The sequence below is a fragment of the Trichosurus vulpecula genome, chromosome 1, assembly GCF_011100635.1.
Source record: "Trichosurus vulpecula isolate mTriVul1 chromosome 1, mTriVul1.pri, whole genome shotgun sequence".
NCBI lineage: Eukaryota > Metazoa > Chordata > Mammalia > Diprotodontia > Phalangeridae > Trichosurus > Trichosurus vulpecula.
Window position 1 is genome coordinate 51,206,823 of NC_050573.1, and position 15,537 is coordinate 51,222,359.

Here is a 15,537-nt window from a genome sequence, read left to right on the forward strand (position 1 = left end):
AATCAAATGAAAGCACTTTGTAACTCTAAGGAGCTTTTCAGATGTATAGCAATCACAATTATAATGGCAATAAGATTAAATGACGCATTCTTGCCTAACAGCAGTAGGTCTATGCTTGTCAAACTGGGGACGCATTGCCTATAACTGGCCTGCAGGCATTCTGAAAAGGAAAGAATTTCAAGGACATCAAGTCAGTCTTTCACTTTTGTAGAGGCACAGGTACTTAGGGCCCTCCCTGGGCCCTCATATGGTACAGGGATATTAAAAAGATGGGGTCTAGGTTTTCATTCAGAGTGGCTCCCTCTACCCATGCCCATCTAATAATCAGTCATTGATAAAGATATTAGCTATTAGCTATATTATTTATGGGTTAAAGGAAAAGAAACAAGAAGCCCTGTGTTTATCTTAGAAAGGCTGTGCAGCTTGAGAAGGCTCAAAGATATCTACAAGATCTGCAAGAGAGAAGGAGAGAAGGAAATGGTGGCTAGTCTTGCTGTCAGAAAAACTTCAATGAATAAGTATGCCGAGATGGTATGCATATACAAAGAATTACGGTCTACAGATTATATTGTAGAGCAGCAATATATTTGGGGTGTAGGAGAGAATCCTAGGATTTGTTAATCCTTAGAAATCCTTGCAATGGACTGCAGGCTGATGCATTTTAGGGCAGAATGAATTTTATTCACATCTCAGAAGGAGACATTTGTCATGAGTTCAGACCTAAATGCAACGTACTAGAGGCAGAAGTGTTAAGAACAGAGCTTTCCCCATGCCCTCACCTAGGACTGGGATATTAAAAGCTGGGGTCTGTACCTTCAGGAATAACTACTATTATCAAGGAAGTGATCCTCTGACAGGAAGCGCACGTTCAAAAAGGAAAGAAAGAGGGTGCATGGGTTGGGGCATTAGTTTCTCACTATTAGCAGTGATTCTGTCCCATCGAAATTCTGTCATGGTGTTTTGCTTGATGTTGACCTGGTCTGTCCTGCTGAAGGGAAGATTCAATCAAGAGTTTCCCTTCTCTTAAAAAAGATCAGGGTTTCTCTGGTCCAGCAAAAACATTATAGTCCTCAGTAGATGGGGCTTTCCAAGCACCCTCTTACTAAGAATGTGTCATTAGGGTCTCTGGCCTTTATCTTTACTCAGGAGAAATAGCAAGGGGTCTTTTATCTACTGCAGAAGAGGAGATGTCCAAACAAGGATTGGAAAAGATCTTTACAGTCTGGAATGGGCAGAATCTAGATAATGAATTATAATGTTAATAAATGTGAAGTTAGATTAAAAAAATGAGCTGCAAAAAATACAAGATGGAGGTGGTGTGGCCAAACTATAGGTCGTATAAAAGAACTGGCAGTTTTACTAAACTGCAAGTTCAATTTGAGCCAAGAGTGCTGGTTAACATTGTCAGCCAAAACAGAAATAATTTTAAGCAAAATGAAAAGATTTACAGTATTCAAATCAAAGAATATAACAGTTCTACTATGCTCCATAAATATCCCTCTTAAGATACGATATACAACAGAACCTAAACAGAGAAGGGCAACCAGGCTGAGGAAGGGACACTGTCATAGGAAGATTTGGAGGCAAAGGCACAATTGTGATCTTCAATTGCCCGATGGACTATCATGGGCAAAGAGGACATGACTGGGACCATTGGTGGGAGTAGGTGAGTAAAGGCAGAGGAAATATGGGGAGATAGACTTTGGCTCAATATGAAGAAAAGCCTTCTAACAACGAAAAGTGGCTCCTAATGGAACAGATGCCTTGTAATGTCCTACTACAGGTATTCCAGCAGGGACTAGACCTGCCAAGAATGCTGTAGATGGGAATCCTGAATTGGATGGAGGGTGGAATAGGTGATCCCCAGGGACTTCTGACTTTCAACAAAGTCCCACTGACACCTATACTCTTTGTGCAATGGGACCAAAAGTGAGAGAACCCATTCTTCTCACTTCTTATCAAAAGTAAGCCAGGTGTGAATACAAAAAGGTAAGGAACCTAGTAGCGCTCAGAAAATGGGCAAAAGTGTGACCCAATTTCTTTCAATCATTAATCAGAAAACAGAAGGAAGGCAGAAACATGTCCCAAGTCTATCTACCCAGGATGCTGAGGAGGCAATTCTCACCATGTGGGAGGCAGGAGGAGATGGCCTCTAAGGTCCCTACCAGCTCTGGGAACCTATTATCTCTGCTCCCTTCTTTGTACTCTTCTAACAGTCTGTCTCAATCATCTGGCACTTGGATCACATTCTGCCTTACAATGTTGTTACTTAGTATAGACCTTACCTCTCTTTCTAGATGTAAGAGTAAAAATGCCTTGGTGCCAAATGGCATTTTATGACTTAGTACTTCTATACACACTGCTCCTCATCTGATCCCTCACAACCATGAAGATGCCTACTGCAGTCCCTTGATGCCAGAGTGTCATGTGCTGGTGAACCCAGATTCTCAAAGGATATGTCTGTGAAAAGCAAGCTCTGGCAGGTCCAACCAAGCTGGCAAAAACTTCAGTGTTTCAATCTCTACGTCCATTGTCTAAGAAGCAGCCTCAACAAAGTCAATTAAACAAACATATACTAAGTGGAGCTGGGGGGGAGGGGAGGGTGAGAAATGAGATGTACATAAACCATGATAGTCCAAAACAGAGAATGAAAAAGTGCATAAGGTTATAAACCAAGTGCCTGTGAGGATCAGTGAACCTCAGGACATTCTGGTTATCTCTGGGGAATTTCATCCTCTTGGTGCCAGTCTACAAAAGTATTTTTTTATCCTGGAGAATTTGCAAATTAGGATTTTGTGGTTTAACTAGGCGTAATGAGGAAAATATTGTTATTTTTGGTGAGGAAAAACAATTTTTGCATAGTTTATTTCATTCTGAATAAAATGTGAATTTTCTTTAAAAAAAAGTATTTATAGAAAAGATCCTCATTCTGTCAACTTTCTTATTAGTTATGCCTTCCAGCTGCAAATTTGGTTAATTATGTTTGCCATCTACGTCTTCACTCAATAACTGATAAAAAGTATTACTAAGAGCAGTGTCAAGCATCAGGCCCTATGGCAATAGAGACAGCAGCCAATAGAGACCTCCCTCCAGGCTGATGTCAATCCAGTCATTCAATCAGTTCTGAAACCATCTTATATTTTTCCCTTTTGGCCACAAGGATTTTTTGAGGGGCACTGACTGTCAGATGCTGAAAGCTTTTTGCTAGAAAAAGATGAACGCAACCTAGGAGCTAGACAGGTCTACGCTTCTTCCTCTTTGGAGGGCACTGGTCATTCTTTTGCCTGCCTCATTTAGCCTCAACATGGCTTTCTTTTACTTCACCTTGAATGCCACTACCTAAAACATGGCATTATCAGAGACAGTCAATAAATCCTGTTGCTGAGCATGTTATACAATGACTTCATGAGTAACAATTAAAACAGAAGACCCACTCAAAACCCAATGTAGAGACACACTGAACTCCCAAAAGGGAAGGCATTCCACTAGGGAGGTCGCTTCTTGGCGGTCAGGGTCACTAGACCGTAGAAGCACAGGACTGATAGAAACTACTGAACGCTAGTGAACTTGTGACCACCTGAAAAGAAGTTACTATTCTAGACAACAGAAGGGGACTTATATTTAAGATTCCCTAGCTGGAAAAATCTCAAATTCAGTAAAACCTCTTTATTTGGAGTTTTGGGTCTTGAACTTTCTGGGATATCAGCTAAATTTTGCTTCTACAAATGGATTACGTATTTTGATTCTTCATTGATTCTGTGATCTCACGGCTGTGGGGTGGGTACTCCCTCTACTTGTTTAGGCTGTAGCCTTTCATGCCTTCCCAGCCCGCACAGTTCTTGCCCAAGTCCATGGCAGGGGATCTGCCCTTATGTACTGGAGGCTCTCCTCCCTATCTTTTAACATTTCACAGATAACAGTGGAATGCCTGGGGGCTGTGATCTGCTATTCCTCAGGATCTCTGTGCTACCAGCCTACTTCCCTTTCCAGTTACACAAGCCCTTGATAATGTCTATTTAATTATGTAAACAACATATATGTTTAGGCTACTTAAAGATTAACACCAATATGAGGCAACCTAGCTTGTTTATGTTCCCATAAGACCACTTTGTATAGAAACACTGATGGACAATACAGAATAAACTAATTATAAACGATTGCATGAAAAACATTTAGTAGTGTCTCCAGTGTCCCCATGACTTTGAAAATAGGATAACAGCAATTTTCCCCTACCAGTCTCCTCCTTATATCTACGAGGAGAGCAGAGAAGAAGCTCTTCCAGAGGTCTCTATGGAATGTTGTTCTGGTGGATCACCTTAGCCTGTTGGCTAAAGAAGCTCTTGGACAGACTGAGCCTGCAGAGATGCAAACAAAATCTGGCATCTTCCTTGCTAGACCCAAATCTTGCTTCCGCTGGGGAAGAAACACTTTTGGAGAAACTTTCTAGACACAAATAGGCTAAGAAATGAAATGTAGCTTGCTGTAGGTGGAGTTTTGTGTCTGAGCAGGCTGAACTTACGCTGATGTGATTGCCCGGTACCGCTCCTGACCAGCTGTGTCCCAGATCTGGGCTTTTATAGTCTTCCCATCCACCTGGATGCTTCTGGTAGCAAACTCCACACCGATGGTACTCTTACTCTCCAAATTGAATTCGTTTCGAGTGAATCGTGAAAGGAGGTTGCTCTTCCCCACCCCAGAGTCACCAATCAGCACAACTGAAAAAGGAATAGAATATTCTGTAAACTTAGAATCATTTCAGGGCCTAAGTCCCTGCCTTTAAGGACAGGGTTCTTCCCACTAAACCCTACAGATTATATTTGAAAAGTGTAGCCAAGGAATTAACCAGCCACATTCTAATTGTCACCTAGGACCATCTCAACTAGGGACCAGGAAGCAAAATTCTTTTCCTCCCCTGAGCACAGACATCCTAGGTTAATACCACCAGCCCAATATACCTCAGGGGTGTTTTGTGAGGAGAATTAAACCAGCTGATAGATGAGACAGGATGGTAACATGGTGAAATAGAAAACTCTCCTGAACAAGGAGAGCTGAACTCTATTTCTGGCTTTGCTAATTTACTGTGTGACCAACTCTGGGCAAGTTTCTTCCCTTCTCTGGGTCTGTTTCCTAACCTGTAAACATGAGGTAATAGATGTTCCCTAGCTAGGACATTCTCCACTCTAAGGGTGTGGGAGATAATGTATGTAAGATGATTTGCAAGCCTTAAAGCTGGGTAAATATCAGCCACGCTGCTGCTGTTGAAGGTACTTTTCTGAGGTTCCCTGATCCTTTCCAGTTCTGTAGGTAAGGCATAAAAAGAGCTATAATAAACCCATGCTACCACCACACTTGATTTTTGAGCACGAATGCCCTGGAAAAGAATTTTTTTTCTTTAATCTAAGAATTCTAGACTGCTACTTCCTCCTGGGCCTACAAGGACCCCCATCCCTGGATCTTCCACTACCTCATTCATTGGCATCCCCTCCCTTCCACTCAATCCCACACTCCAATACACATAGAAAAAAAGAGTCATTTATTTAAGAAGAAAAATCACCCCAAGAAGCTTCTTGAGTGAATCTCTGCAACAGGCAACATCAGGAGTGTCTTTGAGGGCAAGGCAAGTGAGCAAACTTACTCCAGGCCTTATCTAGGCAGGCTGGATTTTACTTATCCTCTTTAAAGAACAACATTTCCCTACGGCAGAAACAGATAGTAACAAAGAAAAACTGACCTAGAATCAGAGTTTTAAAGCTGAAATGGTATGGCAGAAATATATATTCCAACTCCTGATTTTACAAAATGAGGAAAAGCCCTGAAAAGGGAAGAAACTTGTCCATAGTCCAAAGTAAGTCAGTGGTAGCACCCAGACTGGAGCCCTAATCCAGGATTCTTGTGCAATGAAGTGATCCCTTGGCATTAAAATGGTTCCTGAGGCCCAAAGTCATGCTAAGTCAACTTGTGGAATAGAGGGGACATGAACTGATTTTTAATCAGCTTTTTAAAAATAGTACATCTAGCACAATTAATTCTGGGAATTATAAAATTCTCCCTCTTGAGTGAAATGCCATACTTTCTGCAAGTAACTAGCCTAAAAGCCCCAGGGAATGGGGAGGAGGAGGTCTAAGCCACCACCCCTTATCAAACTGTCCTTCCTTGGAGCCTTTGACAACTAGCTTTTATACATCTAGGGCCCAAGCTGGGCTCAGTTTCCCCTGCAATGGCTCCTCAGAGATTTTGATACTGCCTCTGCTCTGTCTGAAGAGCCTAGGATGGTATCTGGGTTATCATCAAACCCTGGCCTCACAGAATCTACCTTCAGACAAAAGTACCTTCTTTTTCAATAAATTAAATGTGAAAGACACAGCAACAATGAGTCTTTATTTTACAAAGAGACTGTCATTCTCCCCATCTTGTCTCAACTCTTGCTGCCAATGCAATGCCTATGGTTAGACTCATAGTTAAAAAGAATTTCAATTTGGCAGCTGTGTAGAGGGATGGATTAGAGAGGGGAAAGAGTTTAGGAAGGAGGAAAACAAGCATTTGTTAAGTGCCTACTATGTGTCAGGCACTGTGCTAAGCACTTTACAAATATCTCATTTGATCCTCACAACCACCCTGGGAGGCAGATGCTGTTATGATCCCCATTTTACAGTTGAGGAAATTGAGGCGAAAAGAGATTAAGTGACTTGTCCAGGGTCATACAGCTAGGATGTAACTGAGGCTAAATTTGAATTCAGGTCTTTCTGACTCCAGGCCTGGCACTCTCTTCACTGTGCCACCTAGCTGACTCTTTAGGGGGAAGGCTACAGCAATAATCCAGAGGGAACTCATCTCTAAGTACCTAAAATTTTAAAGTTTCCTCAAGACACTGAGAGACTTAGTGACTCCAAACAGTAGTTCAAGAAGCATTTATTAAATGCTGACTATGAGTGTGCTAAGTGCTGAAAATAAAAATACAAGTGAAAATGAAAGATGCTGCCCTCAGGGTGCTTACATTCTAATGGGGGAGGGGAAGGCAACAACATATAAAAGGAAGCTGAAAAAAGGTTGAGGGAGGAGGAGAAGACGGAAGGTACCCTGTTACCAGGGCAGGGTACAGAAAGTCCAGAGTAGGAACAAAGACATGGCTGGCCTGACGTCATCCTCCTTAAAATGGAGGCTCTGAGAGGAACCAGTCAATCAGAGGGAAAGGCCATAGGGCAGAGGGTATTTTCAGGGTGAGAAATCCAAGAGTGAAGAGGTTTCTGAGATATGTCATAGAAAAGTCTGGAGAGTATACATGTATTACGATCCCCATCTTACAGATGAGATAATAGAGCACTGGACCTGGAATCAGGAAGATCTTAGTTCAAATCCAGACTCAGACACTTAGTAGCTGTGTCACTTAAGCTTTCTCAGCCTCAATTTCCTCATCTGTAAAGTGGGGATAATAATCGTACCTACCTCCCATGGCTGTTGTGAGAATCAAATGAGATATTTATAAGATGTTTTGCAAACCTTAAAGTGCTACATAAATGCTATCTACTACAGCTATCATTATTCTTGTTGAAGTTCCTTGTCTAAGAGCACACAGCTAAAGAGAGAGCTGAGACTCAAACTCCAAGTCTTAGCTATACTGCCTGAAACCACCAATGTCTCAGTCACGCATGGTTCAAACATTTGAGTCATCCTTGGCTGCTGGCTGTCCCCCTCCACATTCCATCAGTCACAACATCTTTTCGATTCTACCTTCAATGGTTCTTCCCAAAGTGTCATCTTACCATTCCCACTGCAGTCACCCTAGTCTAGTCCCTCATTACCTCATTCTTGGGCCATTGCAATAAATCCCCATGGGTCTCTGCCTCCAGTCCACCCTGCCAGGGTAATTTTCCTAATACAAGGTCTCAGCAAAATGGTACTCTACTGCCCCACTGCCTATTGAATAAAGTCCAAACTTCTTTGCCTGGCCTTCAAAACCCTCTGCAATATGGCTCCAGTCAACATTCCCAGCTTCATCTCACACTATTTGCCTTCATATAATCTCCATTAAAGCCAAACTGAACTATTTGCCAATGCCCTTCCACTGTACCAGCCAACATCCTATTGAAATGCTTATCCTTCAAGACTCAGCTGTTATCTCTTCCACAAAGCATTCCCTATTCCTCTATCCTCTTCACACCTTGGCCAGAAAGGCTCTTTCCCTCCATACTTTCATGAAATCATCACTTTCAAATGTCTGTTATAGCAACAATAATGGATTAGATGCCTCAGGTGCATTATCAAGTCAGATGCTTACAACACCCCTATAAACCTGGTGATAGTACAGATGTTATCACAGAGGTTAACAAACATAAGAACCTACTATGTGCCAGGCATATATACACCTAAACCCTAACTTCACAAAGCCCTAATGAAAGGTTCAACAAAACTGCCAACTAAAACCTTTGCGAAATTCCTGACCTGGAGCAACCCAAGTTGCAGCAGATTGTTATTTAGATGCTGGCTTAAGGGACTGGAGGCCTGCGCAGCAGAAAAATGGAACTCACATGCAATAGGTTCATTTTGCCATTCTGGGAGTCGACAGTTAGCAAATTCTACATTTTTCCATAGCAGACAATCCTTATGGCCAAACACAACAGAAACTAGAATAAGTATCCCCAATCACTGGAACCACTTTGAATTTGTTGACCCTGGTTATTACGTGATGAGATTAACAGAGGAACTTATATAATAAGTCTATGGACTACTGAAGGCTACTGAAATATAGTTTTCTAAAAGATACAGATGTTCACATGGAACTCTTCTCTTTGGAAGTCCCATTGTTTTCTGCCTAGTCTGGAAAAGGCTAAAATTAATTAGCTGCAATACTTGGGGATGGGTTAGTCAATTTTCAGCTGAGAGTTCACCAGAACCCCTTTAAAATTTACATTTTTTTAAAAAGTCTTTCTAAATTGGGGCAGCTAGGTGGTGCAGTGAAAAGAGCACTGGCCCTGGAGTCAGAAGGACCTGAGTTCAAACGTGACCTCAGACACTTGACACTTACTAGCTGTATGACCTTGGGCAAGTCATTTAACCCCAATTGCCTTGCCTTCCTCCCTCCAAAAAAAAAAAAAGTCTTTCTAAATTGTCTGAATCTCTCTTCTTGCAGTAGTCATGCCAAGATACTGAACTGAGCTAGAGTTATGATGTCAAGGAAAGCCCATGGGATTTTTGGCTAGAAAACAGCAGAGTCTGAGTGCTGACTTTGCTCTCTGTTAGCTGTGCGGTGTTAGACAAGTCATTCGTATTTCTGAGCCTCAGTTTCTTCATCTCTAAAATGGAAAAATAATACTTGCCCTACCTACCTTCTGATGAGGGTCAAATGAATCTATGTAAAACGTTCTGTCAACCACTGAGTAAATGTCATTGTTATTAGATGTCTCTGATGACCTGAGATTCCATAGTGAAAGAATCATCAGTCTGGACAGGCCTAAAGTTCTGGTTATGGGGCTGCATCTGCACTGACCCCAGAATGTATCCCGAAGTTGCTTCTCTGAGCAAACCCCTCTCAGTAACTGTTTTCTTTCGCTGAGTTACTTTCTCCTAAAAGTATGAAGTAAGATAAGGGGAAAAAATCCAGCGACTCAAGGCTGTACTGAGTAGCAAAGGCCTCAAAGAGAAAACAAAGTGTAGCAACCTTCTTGGAATGTGTCAGTGTGAGGCTGGGAGGGTGGGAAGGGTGCCAGTAGCTTCTGACCCCAGCCTTGTCACTGATCTAGGACAAGTACCTTACCTCTTGTGAACCCTGGTTTCCTCACCTATAAAATGAGAAGGTTGATCTAGTGATAGCTGAAGGCCTTTCAGCCTGACATCTCCTAATACCATGTTCTCCGGCCTCCTCCAGCACACAGTGGGCCTCCCTGACATTTCCTGTCTTTCCGATAAACCCTAGGGGTTCTCTTCACATTACGGAGGTACAGATTTCCTTTTCTGTTTAACACTATAGCTACAAGTCACTCACTCCTTCCTGTTTTGGTCCTGATTTCTATTTTTCCAGCCTAACCCATTCTGTTCTAAAGAAGAAAAAAAAATTAGGGAGCCACTAACTCAGCCAGATGGAAAGCTAGGGGAAATAGCAGAGGAAACATAGGCGGAATTATGTATAGTTATGCTACGCATATATAGGAGTAACAGAAAAAGCAAGGACAGTTTTGAAATTTGGGTCTGGGAACAGTGCTATCTTGTCATCTCGAGGATGAAAGAACTGAAGGCAGATTATTTCAGAAAAAGGGGAGAGTTTAGCAGATGTCCTATATTTACACTGATGCTGATCATTAAAGAACTGGTTAAAAAAAAAAAGGCAGACTACAATATATCCTAAATCATCCAAGACAGAATTAGTTAAAAGAATAGGTGATTTATATATGGAGCTCTATGGTTCATAAGGATTTTACAGACATTCTTTCATGATTCCCTCTAGTAAGACCTTACTGAATTGATAGACATGAGACAGTACAGCCTAGTCCTCTTTCAGTTCCCTAGTTTGTGGCCTTCAGTAAGTTTCTTGGCCTCCCTCAACCTAAGTATCTTCTCCTGGAAAACAGAGAGAATAACCTATTTCTTTAAACTCTTGAGAGAGCCAAATGAGGTAATCCATATTTCCTGGTATTGTTTATAGGGGAAAGAGAGGATGAAGACATCCTAGCCGGTGAGCACCAGGGAGCTTCCCCTTACAGTTGTGAAGAGAGCAAGCTGCGTCTAGAAGAGCATGATTTGAACTGATTTGTATTGATTGTAATGTATTTACATTGACTATTACTATAGGGCACTGAAACACCCATGGTCCCTTTTTCAGAGAGAGTAATCTATGCTCAAGGTATGGCTTGAAAGATAAGTGAATCTTGTCTTTTATCCTAAAAGCTTAAGGCCACCCCCACCTCCCCATCCCTCCTGCACAAGGACAACAAAACGGAAGGTGAGTCAACACCATTGTCCACCAAATACTCCCAATCTTCTCTAGATACTTTGGGATACAGCAAGATAAACCCAAGATTACCTACCAACACTTTTTAATCCAGCCAATCAATGGAGTCATATTCCTGACTAATCCTCATTGTCAATTAAGATTTGCTATTCCCCAAAACCACAACCAAATAACCAAGTACTGTACTTGAGTACCTCTTAGGGATGAGGTGAGGGGGATTTGAAACCATAAGAACAAATACTAACATTTTTTGCAGGCTTTCAAATTTGCAAAGTGCTTTACATCCATCATCTCCTGGAGGTGTTTAGTATGGAGAAAAGAAGACTGAAAGGAAGCATGAAGATGGAAGGCTATCATAAAAGTTAGAATGATCAGACTTATTCTGCCTCTGCAGAGGAAGGTGAAGCAGAAAGCCTTTACACAATTAACACAATAAAGGACAATAATACTGAAAGACCATAGCCTAATCACTCCCTGTTTATGGGCAAAAAGATAGTAGGCAATAGGTACAAAATGAAGCCTACACCGCCAGATCCCAGCAGTGAGGCGACTGGCTTCGTTTGATTGCACTTACTTGTTGTAAGGGAGGGAGAAAATCACTGGCAGTCACAGTGATTTTTTTAAAAAGCATTAATAAAACATTTTTTAAAAAAAGACTTGTTCTGCTACATTTCAGAGAGCAAAACTAGGAAAAATGGGTGGAAGTTGTATAGGCAGATTCAGGCTCAAGGGAAGGAAAAATTTTCCTAACAAATAAGAGCTTTCAAAAATTTAAATAGGCTGGCTTGGAGGGTAGTGAGTTTTCCCTCTCCAGAGGTCTTCAAGTACAGCCTAGATGACCACTCGACCTGTTGGGATTGGTGCAGAGAATTCTGGGAAAACTTTCTGATTGTTCTGTTGCACTCTCAAACGCGTAGGGAAGGTGGGGAGGGTTATAAATGAGATACTTAGCCTTGTATAGTATAGGTTGTCAATTACTGACAACAATGCTTTTTACTGAAGTGGAGCTTCACAGGCAGATCAGCGTAGCCTCCCCTTAAGCTCGTAGCTAAGCTGTTTGGGTTAAGAAATAAAAAAACAAAATCCACCAGCTACCAAGACAAGACTTCCCATCCAGGCTTCCACATTATAAATGGACGACAAGTCCAACCTGTCTGATACTAACTTACTGTGTGAACTTAGACAGATAAGCTTCCCATTCTGAGCCATGCCATCTATAAAATGAAATGGTTGGACCGATTAAGGTCCCTCCCACTCAAATCCTGGGCTTCCCCGATCATCTGAGCTTATCCTTCCCAGCTTTGTATCATTGCAGATGTGATAAGAACCCCTTCCGGATCTTCATCTGAAGCTTGAAATGTCAAACAAGGTAGGAATAGGGACAGAAATCTGTGACCCTCCACTAGTACCACAAGGCCATCATGTAAACTGCTGATACTTAGACAGGTCAGTGAAAGATCAAACAAAGCTGGAAAGTTACCAGGTTTGGCACCAAAGGCACCTTCTCGTTCACTCCCTTCTCCTGTTCCACCCTGTATTCCGTGTCCTTGTGAACACACTTCTCTCACCTCTAGAGCATGTTCTTCTGCTACTTTGTCCCCACTCTGGCACTTTCCTCGACCATACTGTCAAAGATTTCAAGAACCTTGGGGCCCCATCAATTAATGGACCCAGGCTTTGGGTGAATAGTGGTAATCTGCAACTGGGCAGCTAGAAGGAAGGCCTGGTACACAAGCCATGTCCAATGCTAACACTGAAGCCTAGCCTTCTCTAAACATATACTTGTCAATTGTAAGACAAACAATCCCTTGTGTTGGGAAAATAATGCCCCATTATAAGGCCCTGGGTACCACAGCCTCTCTTCAAATGGGACTGGGGCCCCGCTGGTCAAGAAGCCAATCTACCCTGGAAATGGCTGCTATGTTTTGGGGTCATGTAGGCAATACTAGTCAGAAAAAATAACTACTAGTAATTCAGAAAAAAAGGTGCCCTCTCAGATGCCCCATATCCTCAATGAGCTCTACCAAAGTTGATTTGAGATGTGCCACATCGGGATCAGCTATTAACAGAACTCCTGTCTGGCATCTGGGGCCACAGAACAAGCAATATTCACCAAACTGCCAAAAGAGCAATAAGGCTGGGAATGGTTCTTTCTTGTTTCTCCAGGGTCTCAGCAGGGAAAACCTGGCTAAGTAAGGGCCCTGTACAGCCACAACACACTGCCCAAGGGAAAAGGAACTGCCCTGGTCTGGCTGCCAAATGTTCCCAGGGCAATGAAGGAACAGATATTCAAGGACTTAAGGGTTAGGGAAAAGGTACTGCTGGAGAAAAGATTCAGACAAGCCAGAAGAAGCTGGTAATGTGCAATGACTGCCTCCTTTCCCTCCAGTGATTCAAGTGGCTTCTCCCAAGACTTGGCTCAAATCCCACCTTCTTCAAGGAGCTTTTCCCACCCTCCCCCTACCTCCCCTCTATGATTATCTCTAATTTATCTTGTATATATTTTGTATGTATGTAGTCGTTTGCAGGTCGTCTCCCCCATTTGTTCAAATGTGACTTCCCTAAAAGGAAAGATGGTGATGTTTTTTCCTTTCTCTGTATCATGAACACTTAGCACAGTATCAGAGACAGAGTAAACACTTAATAAATACCTGTTAACTCAATTTGAAGTTCAATCCATTCTCTTACATTCTATAATAAAAAGGACCAGGAGCAGGTACCTTTGGCAACTGCCTAGACCCCAACCCTGCACTAATTAGGCACATATCACACATTTGTTGAATTAAACTAATGAAAATGATCAAAAAACTGTAAAGCGCTTAGCCCAGTGTCTGGCACATAGTATGTGCTATATAATGTTAGTTACTAAACTGATTTGGACATGCTGGAGGCATGAGTGAAAAGACACTAAGACTTTTTAAAACTGTACTTATTTTTAATGCTAGAAAATTCTACTTTCCAGGGCAGGAACATATCTGTTTCATGAGTAAGTAAGTGTCCTCCACTGAAGGCCTTTCCTCCTCTGCTGCTCTGGAAGGCGACTATGGGTTCTCTCAAAGGTTATGCCAGCAAAGCAGGAGCTGAGAAGGCTTCCCAACAGATGAGCCCCGGGACAGACTAGCTTTCTGTTATTTGAGGACTGCTTTCACCTGTGTGCACAAAGGTGAGCACTAGAGGGCTGGCCAACAGGTGAGGAAAATTTGTCACCACAGTAACTCACAAAGACTATATTCTAAAGTATGGAGAGATTGTGAAATGGATGCATCCACCCACCCCACCCCCCAAACCCTGGAGCCTGGAAGAAGTGCCGTCAGCCAAGCTCCAAGTTAGAAGGATGGCTCCAAGGAGGCTGAGCCAGACCTATTCCCTACAATCCCCTACTTCAGGAACTGGGGGCTTTACACAGTCACACAATCCCCAAACCTCAGACTTGGAAAGGTGCCCCCCTTGGTGACATCTTGTTTTCCTTAGCTTTTTTCCCCAGCAACTTCAGCTTGTGACTATATTCTTATAGGATCATGCCTTACTTGGTAGCCATTCTATTGTGACCTATCCTTTCTTCCATCATGTCTTTTTAAAAACTCAAAGTATGCTAACCAAGTTCTACCTTCAAGCATGTCAGAATCACTTTAGACACCATGTCCCTGTCCCCATCCCCCTCATCAGAACTGGTTTCTCTTTGGGTGTTTGTTCCCAAGAGCTTCACATCATTCTTGGGATAATTACCCCTATGAAATTTTGGCTCATGTGATCTTATCTATCCTCTCTGTGGACTCTTTGAAATACACTCACCTAAGTTCTAGGGTGCTTCTTTCCACTCCTTTGCAGAGGGAAGATGTCTACAGGTATGGAAGGGCACATATAATATCAATTTTTGTCATGAGATTGGTTTTGCTGATTTTTTTTTCCTCTTACTTGTTATAAGACATGGTTCTCTGGGAGGGGCAAGGGGGGAAATCTAGGTGACATAAAAAAAAAAAGATATTTTAAAATTCCCAAAATCTAGGACACAGGTCAGACTAACCACAGCTTTTACCTCCTCCTCTGCCACATATTCTTAAAGGAAGCAGTCACTTCCTTCTCCCCTCTCCCCCCCCAAAAAAATTTCCATCATTTTTACAATAGCAACTAGGTTCTTTCGCCTTAGTAAGAATCAGACCCAAAATAAATTTTTCCCCTTACTGGTTCTTTTGCCTTTTTGAAGGATGAAATAACATCAAGACTAGCCAATAAATTATCAGGTGCTCTCCTTTTAAAAGAGAGAGCATTATAATAATATCCAGATAAAAATTCCCCCTCATGATTCTTCATGAGAATATAGCTTATAAAATATATCTTATATATACTACTACTCCACACACCTTTTTTTTACCTATCTTCTGTTTTTAGAATAAGGTATACCTTTGTAGAGCTATATTCTCATCATGTCTCATTGAGCCAAATAAGTGATACCTAGGAGGTCAAGTTACCCATACTTTTGGCAAAAGATCAGCATCTTCAAGCCTTACTCAAGAGTCTGCATAAACATATCTAAAAATCAGTCCCCACCTAAAGCCTTGAGCAGATCACTACTCCATGGGCTTCAATTTGCCCAC

General features: G+C 42.0%; 1 protein-coding gene across 1 annotated transcript in view; it reads right to left on the bottom strand.

The window, feature by feature from the left end:
* Positions 1–15,537, bottom strand: part of RAB11B (RAB11B, member RAS oncogene family) — a 34,795-nt gene that overhangs the window by 14,676 nt on the left and 4,582 nt on the right. Inside the window, exon 2 of the mRNA XM_036758205.1 lies at positions 4,520–4,715. Coding sequence (XP_036614100.1) covers positions 4,520–4,715 — 196 coding nt within the window. The remainder of the gene's footprint in view (positions 1–4,519; positions 4,716–15,537) is intronic.